Below are 16,651 nucleotides of genomic sequence, written 5' to 3'. Positions count from 1 at the left end.
GTATTCATAGAAAACAGGCCTTAGTAGAACATAACCAAATACAGAATTGGTGCTCATAAATAAACCAATCATCTACAGAATGTCATGAAATGTTGTGGGAACTAGATACATTATGAAATATGTCCAAAATGCATTTCTTGCATTGCATTCTTACCTTATGTGCCTTAGTTTTTGCCACACTACTGAAGGGGACATTTTGGGGGGAGGGTGCAATATAGATCAATATAGATCAACGATATAGATCAACTCTAACTAGGATGGTCAGGTCATATAAGGTCATATAAGGTATTTTGATCAAAGTACCAGAATAATCCAATGGACCGAATGCATGCAATAGGCTGTCAATACATGATGTAAGTTGGTCCTGTTGTTCATCAACATTTGCTAATTGTTTATTTTAATTTATGTTTTTATTGACAGAATCAGAATGTCCTCAGATGATTTGATTTAGTAAAAAACACAGGACAATGTTGATTTGAATGACTGAAACGTCTAGATTCATATGACTTATTGTTGTAATATATGAATGTTATCAAAGTCCATGCATGTTGTTGTGTATCATCATGTATGTAGTTTATGTATTCTGTATGTAGATGGTGTTTATGTAAATAGTAAGTGACTTGCCTAGTTAAATAAACAAAAAATCTATACTTAAATTTTTTTTTTTAATTAGTGAACACAGAATGTCCTTTACACTGAAAATAAAGTCATGTTTCATACAGTACTTAATATGCTAATGCCTTTGATTGATAGTTTGCATAAAATACTTTGTTGCATACATCACATAGGCCTACAAGATAAAGCTGGTTATCCACATTAACTCCATATAGAAGCATCTTCACCTTGAAAAAACATTCAATCATTTCAGGTCAAACTTGAAAGATCAAGAATACATTTTAAAACATAATATTGTAACACATTCGATTTTCTCAAAACTATATCTGCTATATGTAAGAAATGTACTGTAGAAGTATTCAGATTTGGAAGTTTTTTATTTCATCGGCACTGCATACCGGTAAGACCCATCTGCTAAATATTCTGAAATAACTTTTTTGGGAAGATAAACTTGAAGTGAGCATGGTCTAATTGACTCAACAACCAAAAACATATATCTAAGTTTAACTTTCTTAATGACCCAGAAAATCAATAGTTATTTCTGGTTGCTTATAAAAGTTGGCTGGCTAATTCTTGATCCTGCTTTGAATTATACCCCTCTGGCCTGGCCAGGCTCATAATAAGGGTGTGTATTACGCTTGGTTTGCCAGTGCCAAACTATCTGGATCTATAAGTCTTGTTCTATTCTGTTCCGACACCACCACTGATCCTTACAACAGATTTCATATTGTTCACAGTTTCACCTGAAATAGTCTGGGATCTGGGAATCTGTTCAATGGTCATTTCAATTCTTGATATTTACCTGTTGATTCTTGAAGAAAATGACTTAGGAATGCCTTATGAGGTTAGCACACATGTCTTCATCACAACCTAAAGAATTTGAAAGGCGTTAAACATTTCTCCAGCACCATCCCTCAGCTGAATACCAAAACATGTCTCGGGGATGTTGTTGGGTTGTTTTTCGAATCGCAGACTATACATTCAAAAAATGTGGGGTTCACCAAGGGTTCTTTGAAGAACCTTAAGGTTCAAGGCACTGAAAATTGCCCTCAAAATGTTATTCGAGGAACCTCCTTAGTTGGTGGGGGTTCTTGCAGGAACCTAGCTAACCAACTGAAACATTTAGATTTGAATTTGAAAGGACAGCAGGTGCAGGCACATAACTGATAAATGCAAAGGTCTCAATTTAAGATAAGGGTTGTCCCTTGTATGATCTAAATGTATAGTTTTTTATGATGATACCATCTATCTTTTCATATTTGTGCAAATCTTTCTAAAACAGAAAATGAACAAAATTCAATGGATATCAATCAACAAAGAGATAAGAATATGTAGGCTATAAGAATATTTTGAAGACGAGCTGTATTGGGTGCAGATGACTGAGCTGCTCACTTTTGTGTCTGTGTCTGCAGGTGTACAGATTGAGGAGGCATACAAATGCAGTTCCCATTTTTGCAGATGTTATGCAGATCACATTTACCATCCTCCTCCCTTACCTCGTCAATGAATATCCCATAGGCCTCTACATTATGGACAAGGTATGTGGAAGAAAACCATTATCAAAAGAGTGTTTTTCATTCACATTCACCACAGAAAACAAGGTATGAATACTGTCATGTGCATTTTTTGTTAATCATCTGTATAAGTACTTTTTTTTTTAATTCACAGACTTCCCCCTCCCTACACCTCTGATGAATATAACAGGAAACCTGTTTGATCACTATGCACTGCAAAATCATTCTGGCTATGGATACAGAGAACATCAACACATTAACATCAACACGCCAGAGGATATACCCAATGGACTTGGGGCTCTGCTGGGAGCTTACCTCATATTTGGATTTTTTTTATTCTGCTTTGTCACTAAAATCATAAACACTGACAACTAAAACATTTATAATAATAATGGAGTGGGTGTAGTTCAAAAATGAACCACAAAAGGTTACTCAAGGATCCTTTTAAAGGGTTCTTCAAAGAACTTATAGGGGTTCTCTCACAGTTTCAATTGGAAGAACCCTTAAAGGATACTCCAGGAACTTTTTATTTTTAGAGTGTAGCTTCAATGTTCTGGTATGCAGCTAATGGGGCATCTCTCTCAGAATAACGAGGTGTTTAGACAGGAACATGATAGGCAGTAAAATTCTGGCTGTGTGGTTGGGCTTCAATCTCAGGCCTTGTTTGCTATTTTCATAGATTAAGTCAGTTGGAAGACAGAACACAGGAATGTAGGGAGGTTAATAGCAACAAGAAAACCACTGATATGTGGCAACTGTTGTTTATTAAAGATGGGTGTCAGGTACAGGCCGTGCTCTCTGTCTCTGACCGTCCTTAGGTGAGGCTATTGGCAGAGGGTCTGCTTGGATATCAACTCCCCAGGAGTGGACCTAAAGGGGCAATCAGCAATATTATTGAATTATATGTACCCATTGATTCTTGAAGAATATAACTTGTAAATGCCTTGTGAGCTTAGTTTAACTGTCGTACCCCATCAGAACCCAAAATATAAGCTTTTTTCACTCCAATGTTTGTAAACAAAGTAAATATTAACAAACACTTTATGGCCTCAAAACATGGTTAAAACTATCATTTTTATATCATGGATGGTCAGTCCTTGCATCCATAGCTCTGTCTATGAATTTGAGAGTGGACCATCCCTCAGCTTTTTCCCGAAACAATGGCAGGGAGTACTCTTTAGTATTGTTTCAACTGCTGATTGGACCTTTAAGACATTTGTGAAACCACCACAAAATAGATCTAGAATGATTGGCTGTGTGTGGACGGACCTAGATAAAGGAAGGCCTTTTCCCTGACAACTCCTGCAGACTAGCAACTTCTCTCTCTGTTCCATCCTTCACATAGCTCAGTATCGGTCATGTGATCAGCCAGGGTTTCGCTGTCCAGAGCCAGCAGAGAGAGAGAGAGAGAGAGAGAGACATCTAAACTGCATATGTAACACAGCAGGTACCACTAAACGTGATCGGTCTAATAATAGTCTCTCGCCACCTCTGAACTCCAATTTTATGACTTGTGCCTTGTTTACCATGTCAACATTACTTTCCTTAGTCCTTTCAATGTAATATGTTGCACTAACTGCTGTATAACCCCCAAACCAAATGTACTTTATGAGGCATAGAGATCTCCATTCCTCCATGGTAATACTGCTGAAATAACCCTGAGGTGGGATCAACGATTAACACCCTTCAAACACACTATACTGCCTGTCTTATAAAGGGAAAGCCATCTGAACTTCATATGTAGCAGGTATCACTGAACATGGTCAGTTTAATAATAGTCTCTCGCCAGCTCTACATATGGTGAAACTGAAGCTTTTGGGCATCACACTTCCAAGATATCCAACCCTCTTAGAAATATAAATTATATCCCATTATCCTAACTTTCATTTAGTAGGACCATCAGTCAGCCAACCAAAACAACACAAATTACAAATACAGTGGTTTTGTTTTTCAACTGTACTGAAATGTTGAACGCTTGTTGCAATTTCAAAAGGCTGCATTTGACTCAGTTGAAAAAGTAAATTGAATAGTCAACTGAAAAATGTATGAACACCATGCATCAATAACCATAGAGATGCTTATTCTATTCATATGAATATCTTAGCTTTTAATGTACATTTTATCCCCCTATTTGGAGGAAATAATCTGAACAATGGACTGTATGCTAGCTGAAACTGTACAGTAGTTAATATCAATGGATCCAGTCTTGGTGGCTACATGTCAAATGATTTTATAGATCTTTTGTTAGAGTCATATTGATATGTAGAGGAAGAGACTCAACAGTTGGTTGATAAAGTGCTGGTAAGGTGAGACTCCAGTCTCCAGGAACTTTTCTCTCCCATATTTACTATGAGATCCTAATCAATATTTCACATAGAGGCTTTTGTAAGGTGCTACAAGATGTGTTTTAAACATGAGACTGGAAGTCTTAAAGTCACAGCCAGAATGCAGGAAACAGACTTGACATTACTTATAGAAACAATTGCAAATGTCTATTTCCTTAATTGAAGATGACATATACTCCAATGCCCCCATTACTCCTCATTGCCCCAAAACACAGAGGCCTTCAGTTTGTCTGCTCCCAAACTGTTCCCCATTCCCTCTGTGCACTGCTAGCCACACTCTGTTTAATACATCTGTCATCTGTCGGGAGTTCAGGTGACAGAATTCAGTACAGATACAGTACTCTGTATGTTAGTAGTATTTAGTATTTTATTTGGATCCCAATTAGCTGCTGCCTAGGCAGCCGCTACTCTTGCTGGGGTCCAAACAGTTGAGTACATCACACAATCACACCCTTAACACTGATGATAGAACATCACCATCAAACGAATGCATCTCACTCACAAATTATTTGGGAAAAAATGTACAACATTTCCCAACATAAAAAAAATCCTACATAAAAACAAACATAGCTCCTTAAAAAACGATGTGTACATACTGATTTTGTACTCTACTGTATTCTTGCAGTAAAAGAAAAACCTATCTTTTGTGAAAGCATCAGTCAAATGTTGTCTTTTTAACAGTGTTCCTTAGTTTCTGAAGCCTAAGCAGTGCCTCATTTATATGAGCCAAAAACATAGAGAAATGTCAATGAGAAGATAATGAATGAATATTCTACAAGGTATTATTTGATGTAGCGTAGTTGCCTGAAGCTAGGAAAATAATTCAGTGTTAGTGATTTAATATATAAATGGACTCAATGACTAACATCTTAGAGACAAATATTCATTAAAGTACAAACATTATGTAAATATTTATATGAGGCTTGTGAATGTTTTTAAATGAGCTTGATATAATTTCAATGAATATGCATAGCTCACCAATAATTCAACACTTAAAACTTTTTAATACTTAAAACATTTAATAACTACTGATCTTATTCTTAATTTCCTTTGTTCTCACTAAACCCAAATGGAAAGTACATGATCCTTCTCAAATGTTTTCTGACACAGACAGAACTTCTATGCTTTCCTTTCAGAAGAGATAATACAGAGACAAATACTGTACACACATAGACAAATCCAACAAAACAATGATAAAACACATCCCTTCATCACGGAGTCTCCTTCATTCATGAAGCCCTTTCTTAGACACACCATTAGAAACAGGTGTAGAATAACATTTTTGGTTGTTACATAAATAGTCCTTGTCCCATCCATTGTCCCATCACACATAGTATTTTCTCTGGAACCCAGGCCCACCTGGGGCAGAGCCTGGGGCAGAGTATGCCATCTGTGAGGGCTTGTACTTCCTAGGGGGACAGGAGTAGCAGAGGAGGCTTCCCCCGAGGATCATGAGGGCTGAGGCCCCCCAGCCAATGTAGAGCGCTGCCCCTAGCTCTCTGCGCTGTGCATCAGTCAGCAGCGGGTTGTAAAAGTCCCGGATGATAGTGTTGGCCGACCAGGACACTGGGATCAGCTGCATGACTCCTGACACGATGAAGAACACCCCAGAGATTATCATGACTTTAGCTTTGGATGCCTCGTCCTCGATGCAGTTGGTGCACTTGGCGCCGGCGATGGCGATGAGCACGGCCAGGATGGCCAGGAGGATGGAGATGACTGTGAGAGCCCTGGCGGCCTGGAGGTCCTGGGAGAGAGCCAGCATGGAGTCATAGACCTTACACTGCATCTGGCCTGTGCTCTGGACCACACAGGTCATCCACAGACCCTCCCAGATGATCTGAGCCGTGACGATGTTGCTGCCGATGAAGGCTGTTACTCGCCACATGGGCAGGGTGCAGGACACGATGGCAATGATCCATCCTAATACGCACAGAGCGATCCCCACTAACTCCAACCCTGCAGACATGGTGGTAATTCTGTTGTTGCTGGAGCTCCTTCTGTGTTCCTTTCAGTGCTCCGTGTTCCGTCACACCTGAGAGACCTGAGAGGATCTGTCAGAGGATCTGTGAGAAAGAAGGAGACCAGACAGAGCCAGAGACAATAACACCAATTGATTTAGCCTGAGTACCTGTGAGTGTGTGATGTGTGATGTTCTGGTATCCTTTATATCCCAGATCAGCTGAAGGGAGGAGCCCTGGAAGATCCCCCCAAAAATGCTTATCTGTGACATCACAGTGTGGGATTAAAAGTAAAAAAACAATAGTGATTTTCAAAACCTGCAGGGAGTTTTCTAGCCAGAGGGAGGGTATTATCTTGCTCCCCACATCACTGCAAATCTCATAGTGTTTGAAAATCACTGTTTTTAAAATGTTTTAAGTTTTGATGATGTTGTCATTGGGTAGAACCGATTAACCTTTTAAATAAATGCACAGTTTTTACATAATGTGCTGGACATAATGAAAATGAGGTTGAAGAGTGGTGGAATTGCCCTTTACTCATTAATAGATTAGCCCTAATCTAGTCTCCTCAGATCAATCACTCTCTCACAACATTATTTGAAGCAGCTTGTAAAAGAAGAATGCCTGACCTCAGTTCCTTTGCAATAAGCTATCTTGTTCACTCTATTTGATGTGGTCTAACGGCCATGTCTGTCTGTCACTGACTCCAGTGCCCTTGAATTCCTTACAACTGGAGTGTCTAATTATGGGTGGTGGTTTATGCCTAATTATGCCCCAGAAACTGGGATAATAAGTCTTTCCCCCCAACATTTCATGCCCCAGTGATAACTCACTCTGACCTCCATCGTGCTATGAAACGGACCCATTGTTCTGGGGGCCATTTTGGAATGGCTGAATAGTGGGGGGCTGACAAAGCAAGGCTTCTTGTTATCTAAGGGCCAACAGATATGAGAGTCAGCCAAGGTAGATAGCAGCTATGAAAGACAATCCAACTCAACACATCATTACCATAGATACCCAAGGATCAGTGAAGGAAAATGCCTGTTATATCCTGATCTGGGCAGAATGAATGACACAGAGGCAGTTAGCCTTAGCCTACGTCTTTTTTTGGCAGCAGATTCAAACATATTTTTTCTTATAAACTGCATAGCTAGTACCACAGGACTTAGTGGCACTTCTCATGTAGCAAAGCATTTACTAATGTTAATTAAATGTACTGTATAAAGTAACTTATTGCAACAATGTATTTTTCTGTCATCGTATTAAAATATTTTAAGAAAAAATGCAAGTATTATGAAACAGTTTTTATTGTGAAATTGACACACTTTAAACATCAAAATCATTCATATTTTCACACTTAACGAAAGATGCTAAACTGTCAGAATTTGGCACATTGTTATCCAACATATGCACAAGATAAGCTGTTATTCATTCAGTCTATAGAATATAAAATCTAACAATGCAGATGGTTTTAATTAAACTCATTTCAATAGTAAGATTCCAAAACAATATTTACAACACCTATGTATGTTTTAAATAGACATACAGTATGAAATCCAAGTACATCAAGTCCAGTTTGATGTTGTTTCTCTTCAACAGAGCACCATCAAAAATGATCCACTAAAAAGCAGTATTTTCTTCATGTCAAAACATATAACAAAATAGTTTCAGTAGAAATCACCCCCATTTGATATGTTCTGGAATTCAAAAGTTGGTATCAGATGTCCTTCATCGACTGTGGGAAAAACGTGAGCAGAAAGCTGCTGCCAGATACGCAGGTCAGTTCAGACATTGTCTCTTTTGTCATAGCCGCTGGGGGCCACAGACCTGATTGGGGAGTACACCATCCGTGAGGGTGGCCCTGCATACCTCTTCTCAGGCTGTGGGGGGCAACTACAGCACAGGATCCCCCCCCCCGATGAGGAGTAATGCGGCTGCTGCCCAGCCCAGGTAGAGAGCCCCTCCAATCTCCCTTTTCTGAGCCTCAGGAGTGATGGGACTATAGAAATCCATGATGATTCTGTTGGCTGACCAGGACACAGGGATCAGCTGGGTCAGGGATGCTACGATGAAGGCCACCCTGGCTGCGATCATCACCTGGGCCTTGGCCGTCTCGTCCTCAACACAGTTGGTACACTTAGCCCCCACCACGGCCACCAGCACCCCCATGATGCCCACAACTATAGAGATGATTGTGAGGGCTCGGGCTGCCTGCAGGTCGGAGCTGAGGGCTAGCATGGAGTCGTAGACCTTACACTGCATTTGGCCCGTGCTCTGCACCACACAGGTCATCCAGATGCCCTCCCACATGGTCTGAGCTGTGATGATGTTGACCCCGATGAAAGCAGACACCCTCCACATGGGCAGGGCGCAGGACACGATGCTTAATATCCAACCCAGGACAGCCAGGATCATTCCCAAGATCTCTAGTCCCAACACAGCCATTTTGTTGTTTTACCTTCCTTTGTAAGTAAGTCTACATGTGTCTTCACTCTCTTAACTGTCTCAACTTCACACACAAAAGGGTTTCACTGTCTGGGTTCTGCTTTGGAATTCTCACCGTCTGTATACTCAGAGCTATCTTTATAGCACTCCACAAACAGAAGGTAGAGTCTCATGGGCATTGGCTAAGGAGGTTTTCAAATGTCTTTTCTTTTCTTTCTTCTCAACAAACCCCATGTGAATGGCCTGGCTGCACAGATTAATGATTGAATGGTTGAGCCATGGTTGTTCCCCCACTGTTTGGGCTGAGGGGGAAGGTCAATAAATGGCCAAAGTACCAATACTAAATAGTTAAAGGATAACGAACAGGTTAAGAATAGACAAGTTAATAGTTACACGTGGAGGAATTGGGAATAACATTTACAAATGTGTTCATTCAACAAGTGTCTACCAGTGTACAGTTATTTTCAGGTCAAAATAAATATTTAGCTCTCTATGGAGCGTTAACCTCTGTGTCTTACTGCTAACCCTGAGAGAGAGCTGCTCTAGGAACATCTGTGGCAGCCTACTGTATACAAGCACTATTGGCTAGTTTCCAACCCAAATACCCTGATGAAGGCATAAGATGCATTGCATTGGTTTTAATAATCAATATATTTTTAAACAAACTTCCATTGACCTATAGAAAAGGTTGCTTAATATTGTTTCATCTGGTTTCCAACCCCAGCAGCAGGGCTCTTTCTTGAATCCGTTTCTTTCAAAATGAACTGACCTGGGTCAGGAGCCAATGAATGCTCTCTCTGGTACCAGATAACATCATTTTTGGAGATGACATTGCACAATGAATTAATGCAAATCTGCATTTGCTCATTGTTTCCCATTGCCATGATTCAGGAAACAGACAAGCCTGAATTTCATAGTAAATGATATCTTGTTTCTGACTGCCATTTGAAGATTGATGACAAAAAGTGAGAAGGGATCAAAGTTAGAAACATGTCTATCAGCACAAGAAGTTCCACACACAGGCACTTTACTTGGTTATAGATGAGTACTTATACTCCACAAGTGAACAGATTGACTATCACAATTGGAGGCTATGTTTGTTTGTACGACACTCAAACTTCCCTAGGAAGTACTTTAAGTCTATGCTATAAGAATGTCTTAAAAGTAGTTTCCCTTATCTTGTTCTTAGACTAGAATGTAAATAAAGCCATTGTCTTATCTTTAATAAATGGGAGGATTGTGAAAGTAATTGGTTCACCCTATGATTACAGTGTGGGTTACCTACACTCCTCCTTATCAAAATGGCTGCTTTTTGTCGTGCTCAGTTTCACTCTCCCAAATGAAACAAAAGGGTCAATGTTGCTACTCACATTTGCATTGAAATCATAAACCGCATTGTGCGGGGTAGAGGGGCTGAGTTTTCTAGATTTCAGGTGATATGGACCTGCAGGCATTCCTGCCCCATATTTTGGTCTATTTCTTTAGACCCTGTGTCTTCGATGGGATGTCCTGTCCTGTCTCAGTGTTCTGTTGGTACCCTGACCTTATTAAGCTAGATTTGTCCTTAAACGTAGGCAAGGCTACCTCTCCTCACTCACATAACATTCCTGTGGTGACATCCTCTGTGATAAGACCTTACTTTCAGATGGGAATGGCCCTGCTATAAGCCAATTAAGCAAAGAAAAAGAAGTTGCTTGTATACAAACATTAGTTAACGCAATGCATGATTTCCTCACATTATGAAATCAAGGGTGAACTTATCTTAATTTTGTATCACCATGTGCAAGATAATTCTGAGTGTGCAAAAATGACTTAAGGTTAAATGGAAATGTTATTTTTTATTTTTTTAACTAAATAAAACATTTCATGATCTACATCGTCATCACTGAGTAACATTCATGTGAAATCTAGTACAAAAACTATTTCCGAACAGCAAAACATGAATAAGATATTTCTCTAATGCTACCATCTACATTTACTTGAATTGTCTATAAATGCATGTCTCCAACTCTACAGAAATCATATATGTAAAACACAATCTAGCATTAATCGCCAATCGTTCATACTGCATTTATTCTTCGCTAACCCAGTCAGGAAAGGGGGGCGCTATAACACTAGTTATCCCCTTAGTCCCATCAGTCTCAAGGGGCTGTCTCTATACTAAAGCCATTGAACACACTCTCTCTCACACATAGTCCCTCCTCACATATCCATTGACAGACATGGGGTATTTGACCGCAGAGTAGTTCATCACCCTGTTGGGTCCAGACCCAACCCCGCTAACACCCTGGGGTGCTTTCAGGGGACAGGAGCAGCAGAGCAGAGCTCCCCCTAGGAGAAGCAGACAGGAGGCAGCCCATCCAAAATACAGTGAGTTCCCAAACTCCCTCTTCCCTGTCTCCTCCATCATTGGGTCATAGAAATCCAAGACGATGGTGTTAGCCGTCCACGATACGGCCGTCAGCAGCAACAGCCCTGCCACGATGAAGGTCACTCCGGCCCCCAGCACCATGCGAGGCTTGCTGCCTGTGTCTGAGCTGCAGTTGGTGCACTTGGCCCCGGCTACAGACAGGCCGATGCCCATGATGCACAGCACCATAGAGACGATGACCAGGGCACGGGCCGCCTGTAGGTCCACAGGGAGTCCAAGCATGGAGTCGTGGACTTTGCAGTGCATCTGGCCCGTGCTCTGGACAGAACAGTTCATCCACAGGCCCTCCCAGATCACTTGAGAGATGACGATGTTCTGGCCAATGTAGGCAGCTATTCTCCACATTGGCAGGCCACAAGCCACCATGACCCCTAGCCAGCCTGACACACAAAGGATCATACCCAGGATCTCCAGGCCGGCCGAGGCCATCTCTGGAACTAGTCTCTCCCTGTCCCTAGGTGCTCTGGTGCTGGTCTGTGGCTGTCGTCTCTCTTTGTCCTTGGTGCTTTGATCTGGGGCAGTGGTCTGTCCCTGATTCTGGGCTGTCGTAGTCTCCCCTTGTCCCCTGGTGCTGGGCTGTTGTCTCTCTGGGTCCCTTGGTTCTCTGGGTTGGTGTTGGGCTGCAGCAGTCACTCCCTATCCCTAGGTCTCTCAGGTCTGGTCTGGATAGAAGGTGCTCTGTGTCTCAGAGCACAGCCCTCTAAAGACGATATCAGATCTCCTTGGCTCAGAATGTCCTGGATAATACTTTAGTCAGTTATCGAGAGAGGGGAAAGAGAAGAAGAGTGGGATAAACCGATTATTCCTTTCTTTATACTGCTAAGAAGACTGTAAGGTGGAGTCAGTTTACATTCAAATAACACCAAACGCTGAATGCAAACGAGAGAAAATTACAGGCTTTGTTCAGTCAGTTAGACAGACACATTATACCTCTTGGGTAAAACTGCTCTGTTCAGAACAGGCCTGGCACTGAACATGTGTCTCTGAACATGTGCATGTTTTGTTCAATAAAGTTAGTCTTAAACCATAAAAACATGTGGCCTGAACAGGAACTCTAGTTTGGGCAGCTCTATGTGATCTATAGCCCATTATAGGCCATTGTCTCACTAACAGGGGTCATCATTGGGGTCATAGGTCAAAACAGGGGTCATTGCTTTCTCATACCACCCACCTGATAGTGAAATCAACACCCAAGAACACGTACCATCTCACTTGGATGATCTCCACTACAGGTTGTTGGAAGGCTAGAACATTATCATCACTGAATTACCAAATACCTTATGAACTCTCTGTTTTTTGTGAGATGCAGAATGTCCTATTCAGATCAGAACGTGGAGGTTGCAGCCAGAGTTGTTTATGGGTGTGTATAATGTTTTTACAGCCAGAGGGAGCAACGTGAAGTACTGGTACAGTTAAACTGTACTGAACATTATCATCCCGTGAGTGTCTTACTGAATAGCTGTCTGTCTGTCGAAATGGTCCAAAGAGGATCTGGTTTACACCGGATCTCAGGTTGACCCTATTGCAGTTTTGCCTCCAGCACATTGTATAAAGCTCATTAAATGTGGTGTTAAATGCAAACTACAAAAATAACTTAAAAAGTGTCAACTAAACATTCAAAGATCTCAGTGGTTACTTCCTAATACGAAGGGGAACTGAGGGGTAAAAATAGACAATTGATCTCTGTTTACTGAAGCCTTCAGTGCTGTGTGAGGATAAGCCTCAATAATACAAGCCTTGTCATGAAAACTGAAGCTACGATTAAGTTCAACATAATTATGTTGTATATATTAGCTCCTGTTACTGTAGTTACTATAATATTCGCAAACAAAATATGTGTGAGCAGCTTTGTGACTAAAAATGAATCAGAAATGCATAGTTTCGTTGTTGCAAAATGCCTATTTTCCTAACAATTGGCAGCAGCCCTGTACCAGTCTGTGGTAGCGTTAGGGAGACTGGCTATAATTCTAGACCCATATTACAATACAAAAAACATGTCCAGGAACAGCTAGAGAAGGGTCCCCACAGACAGAACACCTCCTGGAAACTGGTCTAACCTGCTCCCGTTCCCATGGCAGGTGAACAACTGGGAAGTGTTTGTGCTTGTTCCCTTCCCAGGGAGAACTCTTACCAAATACCTGCTTCAAACCTGATGACTGCCTAAATTATACCAATAGTAAACATTTAATTTCAACAGAAATAAATGTGTTGGTTAGTCGCACCTAAATGGTCAGAAAATAACTTGTATCCTAGAGTACCGGATCTCAAACAACTGCATAGTCATAGTCAACAGCTAACTTCCTCCACCACATGGTGTCTCCTTCAGTTGCAGTCTGTTAGGTAGGTTGCACCAACATGGATTAACTCCTAAACTGGGTTAAATCAAGGTTTATCGATGAATCTTGTTGCACCAAATGTTTAACCTAGTTTTAAATTAATCCAAGTTAAACCTAAGTGTGGGTTGCACCAACATGGTTAAATTAATCTAGGATTAGAGCTGATCTAGATTTTGTAAATCTAGTTCTATAATTAATTGGAGATGTATTGCACCACTTCATTTTAAATCTGGATCAGTAAAACTATGATTAACGTTTTTAAACTATGATTAGTGACATGGTACACCAATATGAGAGGTATTTCATGAGTTGAAACGAAGTAGCTGGCCTACTTGACAAATGAGGCCACAAAGTTGATGTTCCTTATAAAATTACTTGTGGAGAACAAAGATCCCCATCCACCATCTGGAGCTGAAGTAGTTAGGGTTCAGCCGTCACTCCCATGCTTAATGGTTGTGTTGAGATCATCGTATGAAGGAGTGGACCAAAACGCAGCGTGGTAAGTGTTCATGGTAAATTTAATACTCAAAACACTCAAACAAACAAACAAACAAACAAACAAACAAACAAACAAACAAACAAACAAACAAACAAACAAACAAACAAACAAACAAACAAACAAACAAACAAGCCCGAAACAGTCCTGTCAAGTGCAGACACTAAACAGAAAACAACTACCCACCAAACCCAAACGAAAAAGGACAACTTATATATGATCCCCAATCAGAGACAATGATAGACAGCTGCTTGGGAACTACACCAACATAGAAATAAAGAATCTAGAATGCCCACCCTAGTCACACCCTGGTCTAACCAAAATAGAGAATAAAAACCTCTCTATGGCCAGGGTGTGACAGGTTGGCGCAGCCTTTCTTTCCAGTTGCATTACAGAGTCCTTGGAGAAGTGGTAACTCCTTGAAAACTGTTCACTATCATAAAACTCAATAGGATTCAACTCTGTCACTTTCGTCTCTGCACAGTAGATATGCTGCCATTTTATCAGTTAAGCAAACTCAAGTGGCAGTTTAGAATTACATTCCAATCTAAATGTATCTTCATTTTTTTTTTTTTATTGAGCAACAGGCTTAAATGTAATCTTGGTTTAGAGTGAAAATTAAACTTAGATTAGAGGAAGGATTTAATTTAACTAGGATTAATTTAGAACTAGGTTAAACATTTGGTGCAACAAGATTCATAGATAAACCTTGATTTAACCCAGTTTAGGAGTTAATCCATGTTGGTGCAACCTACCCCAACAGACTGCAACTGAAGGAGACACCATGTGGTGGAGGAAGTTAGCTGTTGACTATGACTATGCAGTTGTTTGAGATCCGGTACTCTAGGATACAAGTTCTTTTCTGACCATTTAGGTGCGACTAACCAACACATTTATTTCTGTTGAAATTAAATGTTTACTATTTGTATAATTTAGGGAGTCATCAGGTTTGAAGCAGGTATTTGGTAAGAGTTCTCCCTGGGAAGGGAACAAGCACAAACACCTTCCCAGTTGTTCACCTGCCATGGGAACGGGAGCAGGTTAGACCGGTTTCCAGGGTTACAGGTGCCTGGCTGGAGCGTCACTACCTCCTGCCCATGTACAGATACACTACACTATACACACCAGGCAGGTGCCTGGCTAGATCGTCACTACCTCCTGCCCATGTACAGATACACTACACTATACACACCAGGCAGGTGCCTGGCTAGATCGTCACTACCTCCTGCCCATGTACAGATACACTACACTATACACACCAGGCAGGTGCCTGCCTTACATTAATAACTAACAATTATAAACTGGATGGTTCGAGCCCTGAATGCTGATTGGCTGACAGCCGTGGTATATCAGACTGTATACCATGTGTATGACAAAACATGTATTTTTACTGTTCTAATTACGTTGGTGACCAATAAGGCACCTAGGGGGTTTGTGATATATGGCCAATATACCACAGCTAAGGGCTGTGTCCAGGCACTCCGCGTTGCGTCGTGCATTAGAACAGCTCTTGGCCGTGGTATATTGGCCATGTACCACACCTCCTCTGGCCTTATTGCTTAAGTAGAGACTCGCCTTCTGGGAACAGCCTTCTGGGAACTACGAGCGGGAGGAAGGGAGGGTGGAAGGTACACTGTTAGAAAACAGGGTTCCACAAGGGTTCTCTGGCTGTCCCTATAGGATAATTCTTGTTGGTTCCAGGTAGAACTCTTTTGGGTTCCAAGTAGAGCCCTCTGTGGAAAGGGTTCTTCAAAGGGTTCTCCTATGGGGACAGCTGAAGAGTGTCGGGAGTGTAGGAAGGGAAATTCTTCAATTTTAAACTTTATTTGGTGACTATTTTTCTTCTAGTATCTGAAATAATGAAACAACCAAAAGTAAACAGAGAGAGAACTTTGCGAGAAATGTATTTCTCTGACGTTCCTGTACTCTAGTACATTCACAGTTAAGGTAAGGTTCCAGAAAATAAATAACAGAAAATCCCTGGAGGCAGAATTCCTCTCTCTCCCTGTCACTCCCTACCTTTGCACAATCCAGGCTGTAACTGTTGGTGAGATGTGCTACACTACGGCACATCTCTCAGCATTAAAAAAAAAAAGAAAAAAGTGATCACTGCCTCTAAATTGATCCCTTATTAAAAAATATGAAATTACAGGGGGTTACATTCAGCATGTGAGTTTAAAGGAACTTGTGAGTTGACTGAGTCTGGAGGATAGTCACCTAAATCTTCTGAGAATGGTAAAAATTCTCATGATAAGAAATAAAGTATTATAACAACTCTTATTACACCTGAATCCCCTTTGATTAAATTTACATGTCATGATGCATGTTATGATGCATGTCAATCCAGAACCACATGAGTCATTGAATGTCCCGTGCTTCTAATGGTTTCTAGGTAACGTGAGATCTTTGTTGCATGCTTGGTTAATCCACTGAAACTGTGACTCCGTCCCCTTGAGCATGACTCTTGGGCACGGAATAATACATCATAGATAACACACAACAACCTAC

General features: G+C 40.9%; 2 protein-coding genes across 2 annotated transcripts; both read right to left on the bottom strand.

The window, feature by feature from the left end:
- Nucleotides 1-4,821: 4,821 nt before the first annotated feature.
- LOC118368296 (claudin-3-like) lies at nt 4,822-9,119 on the bottom strand. Its single transcript, XM_035752333.2, has 2 exons — nt 8,404-9,119; nt 4,822-6,455 (listed from the first exon to the last, which is right to left on the bottom strand). The coding sequence occupies exons 1-2, from the start codon at nt 8,878-8,880 to the stop codon at nt 5,799-5,801; spliced, it is 1,134 nt and encodes a 377-aa protein (XP_035608226.2). The 5' UTR covers nt 8,881-9,119; the 3' UTR covers nt 4,822-5,798.
- A 1,579-nt stretch (nt 9,120-10,698) lies between these two features.
- On the bottom strand, nt 10,699-12,077 carry LOC118397413 (claudin-4). Its single transcript, XM_035792132.2, has one exon. The coding sequence runs from the start codon at nt 11,738-11,740 to the stop codon at nt 11,066-11,068; it is 675 nt and encodes a 224-aa protein (XP_035648025.2). The 5' UTR covers nt 11,741-12,077; the 3' UTR covers nt 10,699-11,065.
- Between the last annotated feature and the right edge of the window lie 4,574 nt (nt 12,078-16,651).

Source organism: Oncorhynchus keta, chromosome 1 (assembly GCF_023373465.1).
Source record: "Oncorhynchus keta strain PuntledgeMale-10-30-2019 chromosome 1, Oket_V2, whole genome shotgun sequence".
NCBI lineage: Eukaryota > Metazoa > Chordata > Actinopteri > Salmoniformes > Salmonidae > Oncorhynchus > Oncorhynchus keta.
Note: the sequence above shows the minus strand (reverse complement) of the source record. Positions and strands in the feature narration are given on the sequence as shown.

Coding starts and splice junctions, on each gene's coding strand:
- LOC118397413 (XM_035792132.2), bottom strand. CDS start 11,740: ATGGCCTCGGCCGGCCTGGAGATCCTGGGTATGATCCTTTGTGTGTCA.
- LOC118368296 (XM_035752333.2), bottom strand. CDS start 8,880: ATGGCTGTGTTGGGACTAGAGATCTTGGGAATGATCCTGGCTGTCCTG. Junction 6,456..8,403: donor CTGAGGCTCAGAAAAGGGAG/ATTGGAGGGGCT, acceptor TCCAGCAACAAC/AGAATTACCACCATGTCTGC.